Genomic DNA, 25,907 nt, shown 5'->3' on the forward strand with positions numbered 1-25,907 from the left:
CGATCCAACCCTCTCCCCTTTTACACCAGGGAGCTGCCCGGGTTAACCTATCAATAACCCGGGTTTTAGCTCCGGTGTAAAAGGGGTATTAGAAACTAGATTTATGCTCCCTTCCATAGTTTGAAGTGTTGTAAATGACCTTTTAGAATGTTGCTTTGGCATGCTGCATTGTCTAATGTCTGAAGAACAGGCATTAATATTTTTTTTCCTGCTCTCAAATTCTAAAAAAAAACCCCGTCATAAATAACTTAATTCATAAATGTGACCAAATTAATGCACAAAAAGCATACGTTTACATTTTTTTTTATTGCAGGATTACAAAAGTATGATTAAAACAAACAAACAAACATTAATTTATTGCACTCCATCTTTATGTGCTTTAAACAAGTGTGGTCTAAAAGCTTTGGATAAGTGACACACCCATCATATTCATGAGTTTTTTGAAAGTGACATTAATATTAACATATTCTAGTAAATAAAAATATCATGATATGCGTACATAAAAACCCAACCACAGTGTAGACGTGCATACACACGTAACGTTTTTTTGAACAATTTAACTATAAGAACGTCGTTATCGTTCAATCGTTGAAAAAATTGTTCAGTTTCTGAGTTATAACGATGAACGATTATCGTTCATGCGTGTTCCCGTTTGTAGTTCATTCCGACTGACAAATTGAACGATTTTCATTAAGGGAAGTTACAAAAATCGTTTGTAGTTAAAAAAAATCATTCATTACACTTTAATAAAATCTGACAGATAATCTGATAAATCTGACAGAAAATCGTTCATAAAATCGTTGGTAACAAAATCGTTGTGTGTGTATGCAGCTTTAGTTAATAATTTTCAGTTAAATACTACTTGCATATCATCCCTATTGCATATTTTAACTTATTTTAAGGCATCTTAATGTTTGTGGCACACTGAACTTTGTTTTGAGACACACAAATTCAAAAGTGCATTTATGTAAGAGGGTTCAGTATCAGGTCTGTGGACCAGTTACGTACAAAGAGATCTTGTCGGCTGAACTGATATTTATTGATGTCATTAGTTTCTAGTGAATTAATTGATTGAAACTGGTTCAGCTCAAAATGGTGACATATATAGTAGGTACTGTAGCAATGGCTTTTATTTAATCATTTATAAATCTATATCAATGTTGCTTAGAGTTGAAAGATCTATATATAATTCAAGTGTCCTGTGCAAAGAGAATTCATCATTGGCTTCACACTTCATAATCCAGACCACTGTACAGAATCAGTACAGAAGTTGTATTAATGCACTGCCCGGACAATGCTGGGTGCGTCATGCTTTCGGCTATTAATGCTCTCGCCAGTCCCTAAAAAGTGCTTTCAATGTATTCTACCACGTAATCATCATACCTCCTAAGGTTTCAAAATAAATGAAAATAATATATAGGCTATTCTCCAGTCCACCTGATCATGTCCTTTATGCCTATTTTCAGTTACATAATAAGTCTGTTCCAAGAAAATCAAACAGTTGTGTGCGTGTGTATGTATGTGTAGGGAAGGAAGGGGGCAACAGCATGTGTGGAGGGCGAATGCCACAACATTCACTGATCAGAAGGGTCAGTCGAAACCTTTATCCGTCCCCCTTGTGAGCAGAGTCCTTTGTGAATTGGACAAGTTATTGCTAACAACATTTTTAAGGAAACATTGATGATAGAATTGAGATGGGACTCACCAATGCATGACTCAAAGCTCTTAAAATGTAGCATTGTCTCTGATGGACAAGTTCAAGGTTAGGATTGCCATCTTTAAATACCCTTCCTATCTCCATTGTTTCTGGCCTATTAATAACATTGGCACTGACCAGGTCATCCTCTGATGAAACCACCGTGTCATAGGGCAGAGAAACGCGTCAGTGACCTTTGGAATGCAGGTGGAACTGTAACCGAAAGGCCGTAACCGGAAGTAGCGGAGCGTGAGGCAGCCAGCGTGTTCCAGCTGTATGGTACACTGTAAGTGGTGAGGAGTGCCATGATTCAGCAGTAGAGGCCCCTCTGCCTGAGGAACCGGACCGCTTGATACACGCAGCAGGCACATCAACACCAAGTGCCCAGTAACTGCTCTATTCAGCCAGCAGTACGGAGTTTCCTCCCCCTGAATTTGGGGTAGAGGCTAGGATTATTATACTCAACTCCAGCGGATAACTATCAGGAGTGGACGGACGGTAATGTACCAAGGTCCTGATTCAGAGGCGCTCGCTATTTGTGATGGCTCGCTTTGAATCAGGGCAGATTTTTTAATTTAAAAAAATCTGCCTCCAGGCCGCTCGCATAGCTGTGGGTGACCACCCACAGCTTGTGCGGGTGGCCTGGCGATGGTCACGATTATCGCGACCATCAGGCTTGCAACGAGACCCTTGTGGTAGGGTCTCGTCCACCGCAAGCCCCAGTGAACTTCCTGCTCTAATAGAGAAGGAAGTTCACTACTGACATCACGTGTGATATCAGTAGGGCCGCCCACAAACGGCAGGCATTCCTTCAGGAACGCTTCCATTTGTGCAGCCACCCCCCTCGACCCGCCTACAAAACGGGGCGAGCTGTCGACCAACATCGACAGCCGCCCCGTTTTGTTGCGAGCCCCGAGCGAGTGCAGTTCTCACTCGCTCCGGGGCGTGCGCACTGCCCGACCATAGCGCTCGCAAGCAGGTCTGAATCAGGCCCCAAGTACAAACACTGACATAAATTGCAGTAATAACATCATCAACCTGCATATTACAAACTGCTCCACTTACATGCTAACTGGCTGTGACTTAATATTATTATTACTAATCTGCATGCTAACTGGCTGTGACTTGATACTATTACTATCCCTTTCCTTATATATGCCTGCTAGCTGTGACTGAACATTTAAACCTTATGCTTTGCTACCTATACTCCTGCTAACAAGACCGGTGCTTTAATAATACAATTATAAGTGTATTTTTTACACATGACAGTGGAATAGATTTTTTTAAACATATGATTTGTTTTTTTTATATATGTTCTGAGCCGGATTCTTTCTTTAACTGTGGCCATAAGCCCTATTGAATATAATCCATCTGTGTATTTTTTGTATGTTTTAATTGTATAATGTGCAATAAATTATAATATTTCTCAAACTAGCAGCCGTCTACAAGCGCTCCCATTGTTTTTAGTTGTAAGGTGACATACCAGTCTGAGGTATGTTTCCACATTTAGGAAAATAAGGTGAAAGTAAAGTCTTGTTATTGTAATTTCACAAGTCAGAGGATCACTTATATAGAATAATATCGGATATATGTACATTTCATATGCACATTTGTCTGTGGCTTATGATGCCCGATATGACTCCAGACTTTGTAACCAATAAGCCACATGAAGAAGTTTTGACAAGAAGTGTAAGAACCTTTTGCGGTCAGCGATCATGCTGGTACTTGGAAATTTGGGGCATCTGTCCCTCCGCCTGTATATACCTCTCCTGTATTCCCTTCTTCTATTGTTCCCTTTTTCACCCTCCAAAGCCAGCTCCCACCATGGTCAGGAGCTAGAGAACACTGCAACTCAATTCCACAGTCTGCGATGTCTGTGCTCGATGGGATTGAGGTTCCATTCGAGTTTACTATGGTGAAGGACTTTATAGGGATCTGTAGGATATAAGAGTAGTAAATATGTTTTTAGGAAGACTAGAAACAACCAGACAGCGCTGGTGGAGATCCCACTGCAGGTAACATACATTCTACTTCAAATTAGTATTTTATTGTCCAATGTAGTAATCTGCCAATCCCCTTACTGGAAAAAAAGCACTTCACAACTTCACTTTGGAGGTTATTTACAAACCATATGAATATGGACAGTAATACACAACAACCAATCAGGCACAAGGTTTCATTGTATGACTTGTACCAGACAAATTAAAGCCAAGTGCTGATTGATTGTTTTAAGCTTGCCATACACTGAATGATAATCATTCAGATCAGCTGATGCAACAATGATTATTGTTGTTTATGGACCAAACTGATAAATTCTTCACAGACCAAAAAATGGCCTTCACTCCTCCCCTTGTCTTTTTCAGTTGGTAGGCTGCACTATCATGCAGTATGGGCAGCTGTACTTGCTATAGATTATAAAAGAATTTCACTATGATGATAAATTAGTAATCTTAAGCAGTATGCATATAACCCTTATGTGCAAAGATAAAGTATACATTTTAGAGGCCTATTTATTAAGTCCGACTGCCAAAAATCATGCAGAAACAGAAGTATCAAAAGCAGAACTCATGCGATATCTGTCATTAGCATAGTAATACAGGATACCGCAGTCCACATTTATTTTGAATGGGGCTGCAGTGTTTTCCAATTTATCAAGCTGTGACAAGCAAGCCTTTGGGGGCTTGAACCCCAGATAGGCAGCAATATCTTGAGATGAAATTCGTCATTGTAGGCAATGGGCTACAATTTAGCATTTTCTTCCAGAGATGGATCTTCAGATCCCTCTCCAGTACATTATGTGTGCACATGTGCGGCCAGTAGACTGCGCATGCCGCTGGAGCTCCTCGCTGGCAGCATCAGGCTTCCGGTGAAAGGGAGGAAACCACTGCTTAAGAACTGGGTTTTCACAGGGGCATTAATAGGAAACCTGGGTGGATAAATAGGTGGAAAAAACACATTCCAAATCTCCACAATGTACAGCGATGCACAATGGTAACTATCAGAGTCGCAACGCCAGTCTTAATAAATAGACCCCTTAAAATCCCACTCTACCCTCTTGTGCTTCTCCCTACTTTAGTTTCATCTACTTCTTACTCACCACTAGGGCACCTAACACTTGGTTGCTTATGCTCTGTTGCTTATCTGGGTGTTATGGTCGCTAATGTAGCAATATATATTATCCATGTCCTTGTCCTGTATTGTATTGTTCTGTAAGTCGCTTGTCTACAACTGGTTTATGTACTTTATAAGGCGCTGTGGAACACTTGTGGCGCCATATAAATAAATGATAATAATAATAATAATATTCAGCAGCGCCCACAAGGTCCCTGCTTCATACCTGACTGCTGATTCCCACAGCCAGCTCTCCCAATTTTGTCCTGCCGGACTCCCAGATGTGTAGCCTCTCCCCACTGAAGGTTTGTAGTTTAACTTTGAAACCTGAAACACACATGCACAGACATTACAAGGTCACAGTCTATCAAGTTCCACTGTAACAATTTACCACACTCTCAGGAACAAAGAGATTGTTGTTTAATAATTAGCAATCAATGACATGCATCGGTGTCCTATTGTTTTTTTGTTGTTGTGAATTAATAGTCTACATTCTCAAAATGACAACTTCCATTCTATTTTTAAGAAAGGTGACATGATGGCCATTTTCTTCATTATCCGACTACATTACCACTAACTTCCTACTTTTCCAAGGGCATCTTTGTATGGAAGGTGCATTCCACAGTTTTTGTACCACATAACCCATTACAGCAGCTAGTGTTTACCAAGTAACCCCCTAATGTGTGTCACTTTATTCCAAGTGCCCCGGATAAATGTACAGATGTGTCCACATACATCTATCCCCCATGTGCTGCATGTCGCCCCACACAACGAGGGAGCTCTGTGTGCCTTTGTAGCGCCAAGCATCTTTTGTGCAACTTTTTACCTTCAAATGTGTCTTATTCACAAAGTGATGCGAATAGCTACACAAGCTGCTTCTGCTGATTAAAATGATATGCAGCATGCCTATATTCTCTGTGCGTCTGCGGTTGTATCTGCAGGGGAAATGCTACATTACAGTTTCAGCGGCTGTAACGTAGCGTTTCGCATGCAGATACACCCACAGACGAACAGAGGGCCTGATTCAGAGCTGAACGCTCTGACCAGAGCGCTCGCACTGAATCAGGGCCCTCCTACCTTTTTTTGGAGCGTCCTCATGGACGCTCGCATAGCTGTGGGTTACCACCCACAGCTTATGCGAGTGTCCATGATGATGGTCGCAATGGTCCTGACCATCGCGGCCATCGGGCTTGCGACGGAGACCCTGCGGTAGGGTCTCGCTGCCGCAAGCCCAGGAGTGATTTTGGCTCTATCAGAGCCAAAATCACTCCCACTGACATCACTAGTGATGTCAGTGGGGCCGGCTTGAGACGGTAGGCGTTCCCATGGGAACGCCTCCATCTGGCAGGCACGCCCCCGGCACGCCCACCAAAGGGGGCGTGCTGTCAATCAACATCGACAGCACGCCCCCTTTGGTGTGAGACCCGGAGCGATGGAGAGCTCGTCGCTCGCCGGGTCTCGCGCATGCGCAGTGGGGGAACATCGACCCGCTTGCGAGCGTACTGCCGCTCACGAGCGGGTCTGAATGACCCCCAGAGAACTTAGGCATGCTGCATATCATTTTAAGCAGCAGACACTGTTTGTGCTATCTATTCACATCACTGTGTGAATAAGACGCAATTTAAGGTAAAACGTTGCACAAAAGATGCTTGGCACTACCAAGTCACGCCACTGCATGGTGCGATTAGAAGGGCTGTTTAACATGCAAAGAGGCTAGATGAATGAGGACACATCTGTATACTAAGCAGCCTCATGCGTCCATACAAGAGCAAGGAGCAGTGGGTTTATTTAGGATGAGAGCTGGAAGCCTTGAGAGTCTAATAGGGAGAGGGAGAGAGTTCCAATGGTGGAGAGCAGCATGGACAAAATCTTGGGGACAGGAGTGGGAGGAAGTAATCAGTTGGGAGAAGAGTCAGCGTTGAATTGTGGAGTGTGAAGGGAGATGAGGTTAGAGATGTACGGAAAGGATTGGGTTAGGGCTTTGCAAGTGAGTGTGAGGAATTTGAATTAGGTTCTGAAGAGGAAGGCCAGTGCAGGACTTGTAAAATAGGGGAGGTAGATGCAGTGTGTTTGGAGAGGAAGATGAGTCGGGTAGCAGCATTGAGGACAGACTGGAGTGGAGAGAGGTGAGGCCAGATAAGAGAAGGTTACAGTAGTTCAGTCTGGAGATGACCAGTGTGTGGACAAGAGTCTTAATTGCACCCAGGGTGAGAAAGTGTCTGATCCTGGAGAAATTTCTAAGATGGAAATTACAGGACTGTGAAAGGTACTGAATGAGGTTTAAAGTAGATGGAGAAGTCAAAGATAACTCCTAGACAGCACTTGAGGTCTAGAAGAGATGATGGTACTGTCAATATATTATGAAATTGATGGAGGTGAGGTTATTCAGGAGGGTGGGAAGATGACTAAGGACATGCTAAGTTTAAGAAAGTGCTGGGAAACCCAGGAGGAAATAGCAGAGCAACAGCTGGAGAGATACGAGTGAGAAGAGAGGGGGAAAGGTCGGGGGAGGAGAAGTAGATCTGAGTGTTATTAGTACAGATATAATATAGGAGGCCAAAGGAGCTGATGAGCTCTAAAGAGAATGTATAAAGAGGGAAAAGAAAGGTCCAAGAACAGAACCATTGAGGACACCTACTGGTAGTGGAAGTGGGCGAGAAGTGGAATAATGTGAGGAGAAAAAACAGTCAAAGAGGTAGGAGAAGAGACAGGAGAGAGCAGTATCAAGCAGACCGAGGGAGTGAATGATTTGCAGGAGGAGCGGGTAGTCCATGGAGAAAAGCAGCAGAGAGGTCAAGTAGAATGAGCAGAGAGTAGTTGCCCTTGGATTTGGCAGCAATAAGGTAATTGCTGACTTTGTGGGCTTTCTCTGTGGAGTGAAAAGGACAAAAGCCAGGTTGAAATGGGTCAAGCATGAAGGGGGAAAAAAGAAAAGCAGTCAGGCGGTTGTAGACAATTCGCTCAAGGAGTTCGGAGAGAAAGAGGAGGAGGGAGATGGGACAGTAGTTAAAGAGAGAGTCAGGGTCAACGGTGGGCTTGATTGCAGACAGGACAGTGCCCGATGAGAGGCAAAGATTAAAGAGATGGACAATATGGGAACAGGAAAGAGGAAGCAGGGGGGGGATAGGGTGAAGAGGGGCTAGGACTGGATTAGGGCCATGACTTCATCTCCAGATACCATGGTGAAGGAATTCAGAGTTGGTAAAATAGATGGGGAACATGGGGTGTGGTAGGTTGGGAAAGAAGAGGATGGAATGACGAAGGTCTGATGCAATGTGATGTCCTAACCGATAAGATTCAATTTTAGATGTGAAGTGGTGGGTGGTGAAGTCAAGGGCAGGGCGTGAATAGGGGGACAAAGGAGGGATTTAATGGAGGCAAAGAGATGACGGGTTGGAGGACTGGGATGATATAAGGGTCTTGAGATTAGACTGTTTAGAGAAGAAAAAGGCAGCACTGAAGGTCGAGAGCATAAATGTGAAATCGAGGAAGTCTGTATTGGAGCACAATTTCCTCTACTGTCGCTCGGCGGGTCTTGAACACTTCGACAGGTATCTGGTGCATTTGGAATGCCATGGTTGAGACGTGGATCTGCAAAGGTGAGTGGTGACTGCCGGACCAACAGAGTCTAGAGCAGAAGTATGGGAGACATTGAATAGGGAAAAGAAGTGGGTCGAGCAGGGAGGATAAGAACACTGTCAATTGGTAGCCTTGGGAGGACAAGGTGGTAAAGGAGTGAGTGATAAGGTAAAATAAAGAGTATGATGGTCAGGTAGAGGGAATGGGAAATTGGTAAAGTCAAAATCAAATCAAGTGAGTGTCCATTCACATAGGAGGGTGAGGTACATTGAGAGAGACCAAATGATGATGTGAGGGTAAGGAGTTTAGAGGAACTGGGGTCACATTTACATATGTCGATTAAAAAATGTTTTGTATAGGTGTAGTCCTTTCTACAACATTAAACTTGTATCCCACTCATTGAATTTGACCCTTGGGATAGCTATACTACAGATTGAGAAATCCTGCTTTATACAATAGTCACCACATTTATATGATATTTTCCAGTCTTTGCTTCACACTAGTTTGAATACTTTAAATCTGAAATTTGTAGGCATGAACTTACCATTGAACCAACTGGGGGTTGTTGTGATTCCTCCGCTGAACAGCGAACCACTTTGTAAGCTCCATGGTTCCATCTGGCTGTCCAATGAATAAATCCCTGAACTTTTAGTGTCCAAAGTAGTCATGGAGTCCTATATAACAGGAAAAAGGAAAGAAGAAACGTAAGCGTAGTTGAGGAGAAAGACTGAAAAAAAACTCAAATGAAGGGAATGGCAAATAAAGAACAGAAGTGAAAGGGAGACATAGTCGCTTTCATCTGTACCTTGTGGCTGGGCAAAAGCTCCAGGCTGTTGTCACTCAAAAACATTTGTTGCTGTTCCTCAAGAGAGAATGGCTGTGAGAGATTCTCCCTATACAGATCTACAGAAAGAAGGGTAATCACTGCTATGGGACTATTCAAGATTTTGATGTTTACAAGGTATCAAACAAGCGGCTGAATCTAGCCTTCTATAAAGTTGCAATAGATCTCCATTACAGCAACATTTCGGCAACAGACCTTTATCAAGACACTTCATGTACAGACATTTATAAAAGGTGTGCTCACCCAAATTCTGCCATTTGCAATGTAATACAAGATAGTATGCCACTGTTTCTTTTAATATGTATAATGTTGTGGACAATGTTAGGCCCTAATCTCAGAATGCATCTTTTTCTAAGGTCTATGGTGATGCCTTCATGCTCCTAGGCTCTTCTTTATATTAGCCATCCATGAATAACGCCATGCTTATTACACTATCCAAATTTTTCCATTCCCTCAACTTGTTCATTTGATCAATAAGAACGGTTGAGATACCCTGCAATACACTTTATATCATTTTAACTTTAAAGCCGGACTGTCGAGTTTGCAGGTTATTAACTAACCTATTTCTAAACGCTCAATCTCCATGTCACATGAGATTTTGGCTTGCTCCACACTTTTGTCACTCGGAGTGAAAGAAGGTGCTTCTGTTATGCCCTTCATGTGGTGGCTCTGAAAGGTCCCAAGTTCTCCAGCAAACAACTTGGATTTGGGGTGAGTGACCTCTGGTTCTTCTTTGGAGACAGCAGGGAAACTCCGTGGTTCTCTGTATTCCGAGTTTTGTGAAAATTTCAGACCTCCCACTAGGAAAAAAAAAATATGTTGCTTAAAGTTTATATTTTACAGTTACCTCCATTTTCTTTATTGGTTTAATTGCTTTGTAATCTGCAGATCTAATTCTCCCTACAAGAAAGCTGGATATCTCAGGATGCAAACGTTATCCATGAAACCAGTTGAGAAATAATATGATTGGACAGTCTCCTCTCACATACTTGTAAGTTTTCAACTGTATTCATTAAATAAAAGTTATAATTTGTGGAACTCTTTTGAAAGCGACTCTATTTCTGCCACTGAGCATAAATAGTTGACCACGCTAAAGCGTAGCCGAACTAAAGCTTTTAACTGGATTTGAAAGGATTGCATTTTCTTTCTGAATGACATGATTAATAGCCAATTTAGCCACACGTGCCAAATATGGTTTTGTTTAGATAGTTTTAGTTTGATGGCAAGAATTAGATTGCAGACTTTTGAATTTCTATTAGGTACAGATACAGAATAAAACATTATTTAAATTTTTTTTTACCTTTAAATTTTGCTTTTGAGTTTTGCAACTCTACACCTCAGATCGGACAATATCTGTGTCTAGACCTCACTTACATGTCGTATCATTGAGCATGAAGTTATCTACCAATATGTCAGCGTGATTTTCCATATATTGGTCAGATTTTGAAAGTGTCATCCACTGTTTGCAATTAGCCAGCCCCCACCCCTATGTATTCCTCCAGGAGTGGAACCCACCATGTGCTGCATAAAATCTAAATGCTGCTCTTAACCTTGACCACTAGTTGCAGTCTCATACACAATGCCATCTCACTGCTTTCCAAAAGCAAGAGGTGCAGAGTACAACACTTACTGTTAGTGAGCGCATCTTCCACTTTTTCTAGGAGTTCGGCTGCCGTTGCTCTATGACTTGGATCTTTCTGTAATCCAGCCACTATAACATTGTGGGTTAGCATGTGACAGCTGGGGGGTATCTCCTGCACAGGAGGTGGCTCTGTAGCAATCTGCAAAGAGAATTGCATAAAATTGTATTTTGCCTGATTGAAAACCAATGTTGCTTGCATATTATTTGGGTTATTGTTGAGTTTCATTTTCTTTATTGATACAATAAAATGTACAGTACATACCTTCAGACATAAGGGTGCAGTGTGCGTGTGGCTCCACGGGTGCCAGCCGTTCAGCATGTGAAGGAGCATGCAACATGCACTCCACACATCTAGTTTTGTGCCACAGGGTTCCCCGCGTACTATCTCTGGGGCCATGTGCGTCTCAGTACCCAGGACATAGTCACCTGTAGGATCACAATAGGTACAATTACAATAGCAATGCACAATAGCTGGTTATGAACTCTTCCATAATATGTCAAATTAGTCTATCATGTTTTTATGTAACAGATGCTATTTTTGTTCCCTTCCTTCTTCTTAGCCAAACTTACATGCTTAATAGAAAAAAGTTTCACCAGCTATGAAATAGAGTCTGGTAATATATTAAATGTCCTGTCAGAGGCCCTAATTCAGAGATTTATGCAAACCGAATGGTTCACATACATCTTTGATGGTTTTAGATCTGTGCATGTGCAGATCTCGTCCTTCCACTCGCAGTGCGCCCCTAGCCGCAGCAAGAATGACCTGCTGCAGCCATTTGGGGGCAAGGACTAGGTGGCAAAGGGCAGTGTTCTTAAAAACGGGGGGACGCCTCCTGTGGAAGTGGCATAATTTTGTGCAGCTGCTGTGTACAAATACGAGGTGGCTGCTGCAAAAGCGTACATCGCTGAATTAGGCCCAGAATGTCACATGTTTATTATTGTAAGTATTCAGTCATTTGCCATGTGTAAATACTAGGATATCTCATGTAGCTTACGCATTAAGAAATTTGTCATTTTTATGACTTTATAGTTAATTGTATTAATGTCTATTAAATCACAAGTTAACTGGGAGAAATTGGTCCATTTAATCATAGTCATTAAGAGGAGCTTCACTGTGCTGCCTGTAACAATTTATCAAGATATGCTCCAAAGCCAAAAAAATATATGTAACTTCATTGCACTGTGTTAAGTTTATTATGTTTTTGTATATAACATGAGCGTTTTGTGATTTAAATAGAGCAAGGTTGTGTTGGCAAATTGCTTATATTTCACAGTTGAGTACTTGCTTTCTCTTGTTCACTTTGGAGTCTATGTACTAAGCCGTGGAAAGTGATAAAGTGGATGGAAATAAAATACCAACCAATCAGCTCCTGTCACTTTAAATGTAATAAATTACAGTTAGGATTGGTTGGTACTTTATCTCCGTCCACATTATCTTGCTGCAAAACTTAGCACATATACCCCTTTATCTTATATTTATTTAGCTCTCTCCAAATTGCATTTGTGTTGCAGGGAAATGGCCATTGCCTGGCACTGTCACTCACCTGTCACTAGTTGTGTACTGGACTTGCCAGGAGGGAGATGTGCAGCATGGCCAAAATCACACAAATACACAGTCTTACTGTCCTCACTCAGGAGAACATTGTCAGCTGTAAATAGAGGCAGGAGGGTTAGAAGGGAGACAACATGGAAATATAGGTTAAACAGGCAAACAGTGAAAACTACTGTGTGGGAGTATTACCTTTTATATCCCCATGCACCACATTGGCAGCATGAAGATGTTTTAGGCCATGCAGCACTTGAGCCATATAATACAGAGCCCTTTCCTCTGTTAGGTAGCCACTTCTTCTGATCAGCTGGCCCAGCGATCCCCCTGAAAAACAGATTTTACAGCTTGTTACACTCAATGCAAAACACGACAATTCCACAGTTTACAAAGCTGAAAATCTAGACATGTTCAACCACTCCTGTGATCCACTTATGTATTGGCCCCTGAACTGGCTAAAGCACATCTCCAGGTCACAAAGCCCCATCTATTTTCATTTGCAGAAATTAGACTGCTGAGAGTGAAATCAAAGAAGAGACCCTGGGGTCTATTTACTAAGCAGTGTTAGGAGACAGAGTGAAAAGTGATAAGGTGCCAGCCAATCAGCTCCCAACTGTCATCCACAGGCTGTGTTTGAATAATGACAGTTGGGAGATGATTGGCTGGCACCTTATCACTTTTCACTCTGTCTCCTAACACTGCTTGGTAAATAGACCCCCGTGTATTAGATGGGATTACCATAGGTTGAGAGTATTGAGCGGCAGGTGAAGTACCACCACCTGTTAAAGAGACAAAGCCAGTTATAGGGAAATGCTTGGGGATCTTTGACATAAATATATTCCTGGCAGCATTTAGCACAGCGGTCTGTGGAATGCAGCACTGTTTTTAGGCTTCAATGCTGTATAGTGTTACTGGTTTTAAAGCCTAACATTTAATTGGAATAATTTATATCTTTTGATAAAAATGTGGAGCTAACGATAATCACAAACTTTACCATTGATTAACTTCATGAACACGGTGACCCACGGTCCTTCTCGGACTGCCCCATACACTGGGAGTATTTTTTCAGAATCGACAGAGAGACAGCATGTCAGCTCCTGGGACCGAAATCTGTCCATATGAATCTAGAAGAGAGAGGAGTAATAGGTTGAGCACTGAGGAAAGGAATATAAGGCTCATTTCAAACAGTTGCTATATATTTGCAATAGACTTGCCCTATATTTACCTCACAAGATTATGTTGTATAATGAATTAGCAAAGCCTAACATAAGATATTTCATTTCAGACCTTCAAGAACATTGCTGGATGTGCCCCTGTGTGTCAGTAGACCATTCTGTGTAGATTATTGCTAAGAAACAATAAGCTTCACACAAACTCAGACGTCTTCACTAAATGTTGCAAAATAGTGAAGCTGTCAGTGTGAGGATAGAGCATGCTATGCAGATTTTATTAAGGAATAGGTACAGCATTGTGCATTTTTATTTAAATGTTTAAAATAGGTCTATTTTACCCCATATGCTGTCTGTAATCCTTATTCAATTATACTCCCTAGATGTGTGTATCTTCTTGCAGCTTAAACTTTATTTTCAGGAGTTTACGGAGCCTCTGTTACATGATTAATATCAGGAAGAAAAAATAAAGTTATATTTAACCCTATGGCATTGGGCACGTTGACAGGGCTGCTGTTGCTAGGTGAATGCAGAGGAATGACAGCCCACGCCGTCTTAATATGGAGATTTGTCAGGAAGAGGTACCATTTAAATATGCTCATTAGTAATGTGTAGTATAGACTAGTGTTCACTAGTGGGCAGGGTGCTGACCACTGAGGAGTGCATATTTTAATTTTGAAGGGCAAAATTTTGTACGCGTTGCTAAAGCTGAGAATATTTATTACTGTTATCATCATACTGGAGATGAGCGGTTCCTATATGACTTATTTCTGCCAACTTATCGCAAGTTCAGGTCTGAAACTGAGTCAAAACCTAATCTTTCTTGGACGATTTGGATCTCCTGTGGCGGAAAGCTGACATTTTGCCTTGTTTTCAGATCCGAGCAACCGGGTCAAATTCAAACCGCTCATCTCTATAATGAGGTGTAGTCGGCATCCCGGCGTGCAGGATGCCGACGGTCTGAATACCGGCGCCGATATCCTGACAGGTCAGATCCCGGCACCAATATCCCGACCGCCGGCATAAAGGGAAGACCAGATGGGCGAAGTGGTTATTATCTGCCGTCAAATTCTATGTTTCTATGCCGAAGGCAAGTATCGGGGTGTTAGGGAGAGGTTAGGGTGCAGGGTTAGGGTTAGGCATTAGGGGGAGGGTTAGGGTTAGGCACCGGGTAGGGAGTGTTAGGATTAGGGTGCGGGTTAGAAAAATACTTACCTGTCTCCCCTATGGGTGTCAGTATGCCGCTGTCGGTATTGTGACCAGCGGTATCCCGACAGCCGAGATTTCATACCCAGCCTCTCTATATTATACATTAAAATAATCAATGTTATAATAATTGTACTCTAATACAATACCCCCAATTCACATTATGCAACAGATAATGGCCAAAATTCACATTATGCCACACAGTAGTGCAGCTAATTTACATTATGCCACACAATGCCCACAATCAATATGTAATGTGTCAGCACTAAGTATGAAGTCATATGACAGCTGATAAAGACACGTAAGTGCAAGTTTAATGTTACATTATCAAGAATATCATGATATGGCTTGGTTTGCCTTACATTACTGTGCTCAATCTGATGATGCCCCAACTTACTATGTGCAGTACCTCACAGCTAATTTGACATCACACTCCCACCTTCGCGGGCTACGGGCAGTTTCTCTCTCCATTGTATGCTACAGGCAGTTTGTCTCTCTATTGCATGCTATGGGCAGTTTCTCTCTCCATTGCATGCTACGGGCAGTTTCTCTCTCCATTGTATGCTACGGGCAGTTTCTCTCTCCATTGCATGCTACGGGCAGTTTCTCTCTCCATTGTATGCTACGGGCAGTTTCTCTCTCCATTGCATGCTACGGGCAGTTTCTCTCTCCATTGCATGCTATGGGCAGTTTCTCTCTCCATTGTATGCTACGGGCAGTTTCTCTCTCCATTGCATGCCTCGTTAGCAGCAGAGGCTGCATGTCTGCGTGTTTCCCAGGTGGCCTGGGAGTGGGAGTCACTGAGTCCTCCCTCCTGTTCTATGAAAGGAAGGGGACTCAGCCCAGGGGCTGGGCGGTCGTCAGGCAATTTATTAAGTATCCCATGCACTTCTGATTTGTTGCGTTTCTCTAATAATACAATCTATTGTACTGGTAGCGTGCATTAACACATGAGAAATAAACTGCCATATTCTAAAATTTTAATCACAGCATTCTAATTTTAGAACACATTTGTGGAAATTAGCCTCTAAATACCATTAATTGTAATTTTAATGTGGTTTAAGGTGTTTATTAGTGGCTGAAAACCTTATTAACTGCAGATACATGTGAACAAACACTAGCTCCTAATAAATTGCTAGGCAATATATATTGGGTCCATAAAAATAAATTGGCTGCCTACATTTGGTACAAGTAAGGTATCCACTCTTAACAATGAAAGCAGTGAATTTAAAAGTATAGCAGGCACAACACAAAGATGTGTCTGTCCCTGCATTTATACAGCCACATGTGCACGCTCCATTCTTACCTTTTTGGCTGCAAATTGGGATCCTGTCTTGTTGTCCTTTCCCAGGTACACATCTCCAAAGGCTCCACTGCCCAGTACTTCTCCACACTTCATCCACTGAATACCTTCTCTATACTCATAATCCTCCATCTTCAGATCCTAAGAATAACAAGAATTTACAATATATAGACACCTCTGCAAGGTACAGAAACCATTTGTCCAATTTTTACTAGTGTGTAGTCATTTTAAAATAATGCGTGTCTTTTATAAGTAAATAAAACAGAGCTGAAAGATGGTTAAGTGCACACTTTAGTGAAATCATGTTACTTTTTAAACATGAGAATATTATGGCAAAGTGCATTGTTCTGTAATGCTTTGATTTTCCACTAAAGTTTTGTAAGTAAAGTTTAAATGGGGTATTTAATCGCTTTCTATCTATATGGGTTTACGTTCCTTTCCATCATAAACAGGAAAAAAACTAAACAAATCACAAAAACGTACTAAATGTACTGTACAGTGACTAAAAAAATGTAGGATGAGATGTTCAGTTGACACAAATCTAGCATCTGAAGCTGGGTACACATTAAACGATATGCTTACCCAGCAATCTGATGGGCGACAGGCTGACATATCAGGCAGCCGATACACATATGTGTCCGGTGCCCGACCGCCTGATATGTCGGCCCCTCCCGCTGCATGGGGTCGTCAGCCACATTGTCAGATTGAGCTGCAAGTAGGGCAGACCTGACGATGCAACGGACGACCAAACGGGAGCGTGCATGGCCTGACATAGTTGGTACACAGACGATATTGACAATATATCGGAACGATCCATCGTATCATCTGAAATATCGTCTACTATGTGTACCCAGCTTGAGTTATTCCATTTCAGACTTGCAAATGCATTCCTTGTCTGTCTCTGCTAATAAACTATTCTATACAGAGAGTCTGAAAACCTCTCACTCACACTCACTGGAAAATAGAATGGAATATTGGGCTTGATTCAGAGTTGACACTATGCTGATGTTTTCGCAGTTGAGCGATTATCAGCCATTGCGCATGCATCAAGGTACATTAGCGAGTATTTATTCACAGTGTAACTGACAGACAGGGAGCGTTTGGGAGTGGTAAGAGGGAGTGTCAGCTAGAAACACAGGCATGTTGCAACTGTTTCAGGGTCATGTCACATCCTGCGTCTGCAATTCCATACGTAAGATATATGGCATCGGCGTCTCAGTTCCCATGGCCATTCTGCATGGCTATAAAGTTAATCAGTACTGCTAAGTGCCAACATTGAATGCTCTGCGACCCATGGTGAGTCTCTATACGCAGATGCTTGGATTTGCAAAGAAGTTGGTGGATGTCTCAATACATATCTCGGTGGCTGCAACATTTGCATATTTTAGCACCCATTGGTTTTCTACTACCATAGAAAACAATTGGATAAGGCAGACAGCTTGCTGGAAATCTTTGTTTAGTATAAACAATTCAGGTCTGTCTAGTACTCTCTGCAGTACACAGACTTTGGGCAGCATATATCATTCACTGTATATTCTATGCAATACATCCAGCCACTGATTGCAAGCATAGCGGCATTTATTAAAGCTGCATGCATGAATAATCGCAAATATTTATGCAAAGGACAGCTTTCCTTATAAGAGCTATCCTTTGTGTTGTGAGGACTTCCGAGTTTATGACCCTGGAGTCCTATTGCGCATTCACAAGCCAAAGGCAGGGGGAACGAATAGGACAGGGATTCTTCGGATCAATCTCTTGGGATTTGTGCTGAAAGGAGCCCATAGGCTACACCGTCTATAGATGCTTATCACCCGTACAAGCTCAGAAAAGTTTTGCTTTCTGGAGCGTGATGCAAATGACGATTGTGGCAAACCTCTAAAAACTACAGTTTGTGGAGGTTTGACCTAATTTTACTGTTAGTACATTCCGCAATTTGACATACATCAGTGCTGACCCAAGTACCTACACAAAGGGAGTGTATGCAGACCAACTGCTCTTAAAAAGAATATGTATACAGTGAAGTCTATGAAGATTGTTAGGGATGGTAAAGGCACAGAAAACACTGTAAGGGCCTTCTGTTGTAAAGTCCTGGTATGTATTAATGTCTAATACAGAAATATCTGATACAAACATGGGTCCATTATATTGTTATACCTCTCTTAATAGGATCCCTTCATTGTCCACAACTTCTTCCTCATCACCATTCTTCCAAGCCTTGGCTAATGTGCACAGGTTGTGTGACACCCCATTGCTCACGGTTCCCCTCAGAGCCAGCAACACCCCTTCTTCCACAGATTGGGTTTTTGAGTCTATGCAGGGATTGGTGAACTTAGAGTAGCCACAGTGTGGGCTCAGATTCTTTTCCCAGTCATCTAGCCCTAAGGCACTGATAATTGCAGGCAGTCGATCGTTATATCGTGGATCACCTTGTGGGGATGTGGGTGGCTGTAGTTTTCCAGCCCTCACATGGTATAAAGATTGTAATGGAGCAATAAGCTTGTGATGGACAGTTTTGATACAGTGCTCCTTGTTCTGAAGTGGGTAATGGATGTTTGACCCATTATGTTGTTGAACAGAGCAGTAGTCCAGCGTATCTTCCGTACACCACTGTTTTGACAAGAATTCATCCTCCTGCCATAATACAACACAATAATAAAAATCTTTGGCATGACTAAAAACTATATAGAACCTACATACTAAATTGTGAGATTATCCAGAAAATACATGATCATATCAGTAGACCTATTACCATTCAAGCTAATGTTAGATGAGAGTTTTTATAGAACAAAAAGCTCTATATATAGAGCAAGAACCACTCAGTAGGTAATGGCACATATCAGTGCCTCAGCTGGGACATTTAGAGGGGAATTATGAGAATAGGTATACATAAAGTGGTCATAAAGCTGGGGCACGGGGACAAGAGCTGGGAGCTTGGTAAATAAGTCATTTTTGTTGATTTATTTATATATGGCTGACGCAGAACAACAATTTGGTTGTTTGTAGTTAACTTATTGTACAGACTACCAAAGCCTACCTGCGAGACACTGGAGATGTACTTAGGAAAATTGCAGATTATAAGTGGGAAGAAGGTGATATTATTTGTACAGCTGATGTCAGCACCTTGTATACTATTATTGAATTAGACAAAGGCCTGACTGCTGTTACTTATTTTTTAAACTTGACCGATTTTACTGACCCCCTTAAATGTTTTATACTTGAAAGTATTACATTTATTTTAATTAATAATTATTTTTATTTTGATGGGTCCTTTTACCTACAACAAGTTGGAACTGCTATGGGCACTAGGTTTGCCCCCAGCTACGCCAATCTATTTATGGCCTACTGGGAGGATCATGAGGTGTGGCAAAATGGTGAGCTGGGGGTGGGCCTAGTGTCCTGGCAACGCTATATTGATGACGTTCTATTCATATGGCGTGGAAATGAAGACTCTCTCAAAATATTTTGCAATCTACTTAATGTTAATAGTTTTAATATCAAATTGATTTTTAATTATAGTGCAACAGAGGTATCCTTTTTAGATTTATGTATTTATGTTAAAAATGGTGTAATTAACACCAAAACTTTTAGAAAGAATACAGATTCCAACAGTTTCATAGAAAGAACAAGTCAACATCACTCAAATTGGCTGGATGGGATCCCCTATAGCCAATTTTTGAGGATTAAAAGAAATTGTACAGAACCTAATATCTGTGAGGAACAAATTAAGGAGACAGCTGATCGTTTTCGAAAGAAGGGTTATTCAAACGAAGTCTTATTGAAAGCTAAAGACAAAATGTCCTTAACTAATCGCACTGAATTATTAAAAATAAAATCCACAAAAAATAATACTGATGAGAAATTTAAGTGGGCTTTTATCCCTCAATATAATAGATCTTTTAAAGAAATAGAAAAATTTTTTAGGCAAAATTGGAAATTATTAAAGCAAGATGCAATCATAGGTCCAGTAATATCAGAAAAACCACATTTTATATATAGGAAGGCACCTACCCTTAAAGACAAACTTGTTAAAAGCACTCTAGATATTGATACTAGACAAAGTGTAAGATCTAAGGGTTTTTATAGATGTGGTAATTGTTTAATGTGTAAAACAGTTAGATCGCATGAATATAAAGTTTCGGAATTTGAGGTGCACGGTACTAAATACCCCATTAGGGAATTCATTACGTGCAACTCCAGAAATGTAATATATCTTCTGGAGTGTGATTGTGGCCTATTGTATATAGGTAAAACCACTCGAAACCTCAAAATAAGACTATCTGACTATATTTATAATATACGCAAAGGTCTTACTACACATACAGTCTCTGCACATTTGAAAAATTATCACATTAGTAAAAAGTGTCATCTGAAACGTTTTTTAGGTATTCAACAGGTGCTACCTAGGTGGAAAACAAGAGACATTGAAAAGAGACTTTCACAAGCCGAAATGAGATGGATTTACCAATTAGGGACCCTTGTACCCAAGGGGCTGAACGGAGATTTCGAACTCAAATGCTTCTTAACTTAATTTATTCACCCATTTTTAATTAAATTATGTGCTCAAATTGACCTATCGGCTGCTTTAAAACCTAAATATGCATATTTTTAATTATGTGTTTGAGTTTACATATTTGCTGCTATTTAATATTTTCCTTGCACTATTTGCTGCTATATTTTATATATTTGAACATATTTATTATCATGCTATTCTTATTAATTTGGATATAGAGTCTATGTTTGATTTTTCCTTTTGTATTTTTTCATGTTTAAATGGACCTATTAATGAGGACAATACAGCGACTGTTTAAGAACAACAAAGATTTTAATGTTTGTGCGCTGTGGAGGATTGTGGCCGAGCAGTTTTTGGGGCGCGGGACTTCCGGGATCAGTGGAGTGCGCCGGGCATTGTGATCGCCGCCCCACTTATGAGCGTCGAGCTGAATCGCGTGCTGTGTGCCTTTGGAACACAATACTTCCGGGTTCGGTGGAACGCATCAGGCATTGTGATCGCCGCCCCACGTGTGGACGTCAGGCTGAATCACGTGCTGTATGCCTGTGGAACGCAGTACTTCCGGGTGCGGTGGAACGCACTCGGGTGGACAACTTCCGTAATTATACACAGCTGCCGGTGATCGTCTAAATTGAAATCATGTGAGTGTATTTTTTACAGGGTATTTAAGATTGGACTTTGGGTGATTATGCCACGCTTCTGACGAAGGACGAATTGATGTCCGAAACGCGTTAAGCGGGCCTCACCCTGTGAACTAACCGCAATATCTGCAGCCTCCTCTTGTGGAGTTCATCCTAGTGGATCCCTATATCCAGAGTAGTGGTACCACTATTTCCTTTGTACATCTGGGTGTGGATGTCGACACGTGGACGGGGGCTGGATGTGGTCTTATATTTGTTACATGCCTTATATTTATTTCGTGATTGTAAGTGCAAATTTGTCATTAAAAGTTTTTTTAAATTCAGACATACTGCACTATTATCCTTTCTCTTTTTCTCCATGCATATGGATTTACTCTAAGGGAAAACTGACCAGCACTTCAATAGAGAAGTCCAATTAGTGAATATCCAGGACTTGGAATCTCTATTTGCCATTATCATTGGTGACTATTGTCCCTTTTTTTGTGTGAAAACACAGTGGTGTCCCATTTGTTACACATGTTGAGTGGGGAGCGCTTTTTGGTTATTATGTACTATTTTTGTTCTATGTATGTTTACTGAGTAATATTTAGGTGTTTACTCCTGTGCATTTAACCCAGCAGCACCTCCCTCTTTATTTGCACTATTTTTCCTTCACTTACGTTTTTATAGTTAACTTATTGACAGTGTCAATACCAGAGAATACAGTCTATGATTTATATTTAAAAACACCCTAAGGTGATATTTGCTGATAGCAATCTTCAAAATCTGCTGATTTTCAGGGTACATTGACCAGTCTTGATTACCACTTGTTAATCAACCCATACATGACTAGATCAAAAGAGACAAAAGTGTACAACTAAACAGATGGGGATGTTGCCAGCTTCTAAAAATACATGGCTCACCAATAATATATAGAACAAAGAAGAATTGTCTTACAATGCATAGTCACCACTAGATGGCGTTATTGATTCAGATAACTTGTTTGACTCACAATTTCAACTGTTGTTGGATCCCATTGACTTGTTTGATAGCTACTGTGACAATTACCTGCACGGGTACTGGAATCCGGGTCTCTTGTTCTGGAGTAGTCTGGCCTCTTCTGGCTGATGTTTGAGGATCATTCTTAATACTTCTTTTCCGTCTCTTTTTTTTTTGCTTTTTGAAAATTTGCGGTGACTGTGCCAATTTGCCCTCTGTAGAGTTCACCACATTATTTGGGATGTTCTCATTGCTTTCACAGAAACTGTAAATAAATCACGAGAAGGTTGGTGGAGAACACAGGAGTAGCTGACTGACAAAGTATAGGACAAATAACTATGGGAGTGTTGCGGCCAAAAGAACGACCTCAAATGTACTTTAGGTATCTGAAATCACTGTAAAGCTTTCAACCATGCATCGATTCACCTCCATTTGTTGTAGTAAGAAAGAAAAAGAAAAATACTGGGTCTCATGGAAGACAGGACAGAATTATGTTTATCACTTGTTATTGGTTGAGAAGGAAAATGATTTACACTAAACCAATTAGCACTGACCCAATGCCAGAGCATTGCTGAGATCTTATTAGTGCAGTTCGCTAGCTGTATTACCTGTACTGCTTGGAGTCTGTCATATACAGAGGGCTGTCTTGGGAGCTTGGGCATATCTGCTGATTATTCTCACCTAGGATAGAATATAAGCATTGCAATATGTTATAGTGACAAGCTATTTGAAATAAAAGGAGATATAGGGAGAGGTGAAGTGGTAGAAGTCATTATTGGAACAGTTTTAATGTCACAGTACACAAGAAGAAATAGAATGTATATAAGGCATATATGGAATAAGGAACTGTTTCATGATATACAATAGAGAGGATAAAATAACAGTCTTACACTCAGCTTGTGCTATGATTGATATCTTCTTTGCAGGGCTCCCTTCTGTCTCTATAGCTGTTCCTATGAGCAGTATTGTGTCCCAGGGCCCATCCTTATTCTGTAGAAGAGCATTCTGATTTCCTGATTTGCCCATTTTATTTTTCACAGCCCCAATAGACTGATACAGTTTGACTGGGTAATCCAGGGTGCTGGTAGAGACCTGGCCTTGACCTTCTTGGCAATCGATTGCCATGTTTGAAGTCTTTGTTAGCCTGAAAACAGAAGATAATGTGAGAAACACAACATTCATTCGGACTGTTGTTATAATATAAGAAATGTCCTGCATCGCTATACAGACAACAGGGGAATAGAACAACCTGCAGCCAATAAAATTATTGCTATGTCCACTACAGTAAGCAGAATGAGATGGGTGTATATATCATGTCGGAGGCAATGACCAGGTGCACTTGTGTAATTATGACAGCAAGGAGAGAGCTGCATGTGATGAGGTATTATGATAATGTGAGAAGGGCAATGGAGGCAAGTAGCAGCATAGGACTGAGAAATGGTGAAAGAACTGGGGGCCTGATTCAGGGTCGTAATGCGCATGCGCCAACCAGTCAGTGCGGTCGGAAATCGTGTGCTCGCAAAATAGTGAGTGCCTGCTAATTTGAGTGACAGGATGAGGCGTTTGTGGGTGGTAACAGGGGAAGGTGCTTGAAAATGGGGAGTGGAGATCCGAACGCAGGCGTGCCAAACGGTCAAAACGGGCGTTTTAAGGGTGTGTATAATTAACAAAGCAGCGTCATCGGCCACGTCACTTGGTTTTCTCTTAGCCTGAACTGTTCGCATGATTGCGGTAGGAAAATCCAACCACAAGCACTGCGAGCAGTTCAGACGCCTTTCGATGTACTCGATTAATCTAATAAATAGCGAAGATGACGTATGATGCGAACAGCCAGGGGGCGTCTTTACAAAATAGCGAGCGCATATTTCGTTCGATCACTCAGACATAGAGGCGTCAACAGCCCGCAAAGAGCGAGCACTCTATTTAAATATCTGGCCCCTTTTTCTGATGAGCGAGCGCAAATAGCGTCCGGCTCTGAATCAGGCCCTGGGTTTCATAGCCACAAACAGAGAGCTTGCTGCATCCTACTTCACATACCACCTAGGCCGGTATTTGTGACAGGACAGACCAGTAGGTAGCTTCAAGCAGAGGACTTACGGCTTCGTAACGGTCTGCACAGTCATACACACTTAGCTGTATGCACCGCTATCTTATACTAGTGCTGTAATACAAAATTGCAGAAGCCCCTGGTAAATCTGCAATTTTACGTTCTTGTTCTCAGATATAAGAGAAAACTAGTACATGTGAACTAAGGTGGCTCATTAAGAGTTAAGGTGCCCATACATCTGCGACGGATCGCCGCGATGCAGGGCTGCGATCAGAAATTTCCGATCGCTGTCAGATATTTCCGATCGCCCACCATCGATGTTCTGCGATCCGTCGCTGGATCGCGGACATTTGACATGTTAAATGTCACCGATATGATTGCGATAATTTTTTGATCGCGATCGTCAAAATCCAACATGTTGGATTTCTGCGATTCCGCGATACCGGGTTGCAGCATCGCGGGATCGCGGCAATCCATCTCTGATGTATGGGGCCCATTAGGCACAGTTGCGACTGGGTCTCCCATAAAAGACTCAAAAATCTTAATCCAGTTCAGAAATATTTTTTTTATTATACATGCTTATAACCTACATACGCTTACACAGCACTGTTATCGGTAATGAAGCCCCAGTGCAAATCTGGATTAAGGACTGGAAGCAAACACCAGTAGGAGAACCTCATTTCTGCTGATCAAGGCAAATGTACTTAAAGGATTTAGACAACTTCCCTTATAGCATAGTATCAGAGAGAAGTGAAAGAATGGTGGAAAGAAACTGGTTTAGCCTTTAGTTCCCCTATGTGCCTAACAGGCAAAGCTAGCTGAACAGGTTATCACAGACATGGAGTGGTTTCTATTTCTTTGCCTCATTTTTATAAACAGATTATTTAGAGGCCCATGGGTCAGCATAGAACATTCGTTATTCTATGTTAGTATATGAATCTATTGTTGTTTTTATAATCCATTTTGTCATTGCCCCTTTAAAGAAGAACTTTCTTCTCCACTTGGCTACTAGGGGCATATTTATGTGCGGCCAGCCCCCGAATATTAAGAATGCTTGCTGTGCCAACCGATGGTAATGAAACATGACGCATGCACATAACTGCGAATACATCGGCATTGCGTCCACCTCTGACATAGGCCCTATGTAACTATGGTAAAAAAAATTTGAATAGAGGTTACAGCACTTGCTATTAATACGTGTCACTGTGCGATGTACCATTGGTTTCATACTTTGGTGTGTATTGAATGTTTTCTACAGCTCATATACATTCTACAAAGAAAAACAATGCTAGGTAAAAGTGTAGACAAAACCTTATACTTTGTCCTTGCTTTACCAGAGTATTGATTAACCACTGACGTGGTCGCATCAAATGTGACCTGTCAGAAACGCCCACAGGGAAGCTGCCCGAAGATAATCTACCAGCAGCCGCCAATCTCAGGGGGATCTCCAAGCCCCTCTGCACCTTCGGATCCTCCCCCAGTGTGTGCTGATCACTGATAGTCAAAGTTATCGGCCAGCATGGTGGACCCCCCCTACCCAAGAGAGAAGCAGCGGCCGGTAAATACAGTGCTGCCCCCAGTGTATACTCGGTGGCTGCAGAGAGGAGCAGCCACCGGGGAAAAGTAAAGATAGCA

The 25,907-nt window shown here is 41.6% G+C and overlaps 1 protein-coding gene across 1 annotated transcript in view; it reads right to left on the minus strand.

The window, feature by feature from the left end:
* Positions 1–287: 287 nt before the first annotated feature.
* The window catches only part of MAP3K14 (mitogen-activated protein kinase kinase kinase 14), a 40,979-nt gene continuing 15,359 nt past the window's right edge, over positions 288–25,907 (minus strand). Inside the window, exons 2-16 of the mRNA XM_088470684.1 lie at positions 23,116–23,369; positions 22,834–22,906; positions 22,295–22,490; positions 18,251–18,727; positions 16,100–16,237; positions 13,413–13,542; positions 12,614–12,745; positions 12,417–12,521; positions 11,135–11,298; positions 10,861–11,011; positions 9,791–10,030; positions 9,192–9,289; positions 8,931–9,060; positions 5,034–5,134; positions 288–3,631 (exon numbers count right to left, since the gene is read on the minus strand). Of these exons, the coding sequence (XP_088326810.1) occupies positions 3,410–3,631; positions 5,034–5,134; positions 8,931–9,060; positions 9,192–9,289; positions 9,791–10,030; positions 10,861–11,011; positions 11,135–11,298; positions 12,417–12,521; positions 12,614–12,745; positions 13,413–13,542; positions 16,100–16,237; positions 18,251–18,727; positions 22,295–22,490; positions 22,834–22,906; positions 23,116–23,350 (2,592 nt within the window). The 5' untranslated portion in view covers positions 23,351–23,369 and the 3' untranslated portion in view covers positions 288–3,409. The remainder of the gene's footprint in view (positions 3,632–5,033; positions 5,135–8,930; positions 9,061–9,191; positions 9,290–9,790; positions 10,031–10,860; positions 11,012–11,134; positions 11,299–12,416; positions 12,522–12,613; positions 12,746–13,412; positions 13,543–16,099; positions 16,238–18,250; positions 18,728–22,294; positions 22,491–22,833; positions 22,907–23,115; positions 23,370–25,907) is intronic.

Source organism: Taudactylus pleione, unplaced genomic scaffold (assembly GCF_031769625.1).
Source record: "Taudactylus pleione unplaced genomic scaffold, aTauple2 ptg000102l, whole genome shotgun sequence".
Classification (NCBI taxonomy): Eukaryota; Metazoa; Chordata; class Amphibia; order Anura; family Myobatrachidae; genus Taudactylus; species Taudactylus pleione.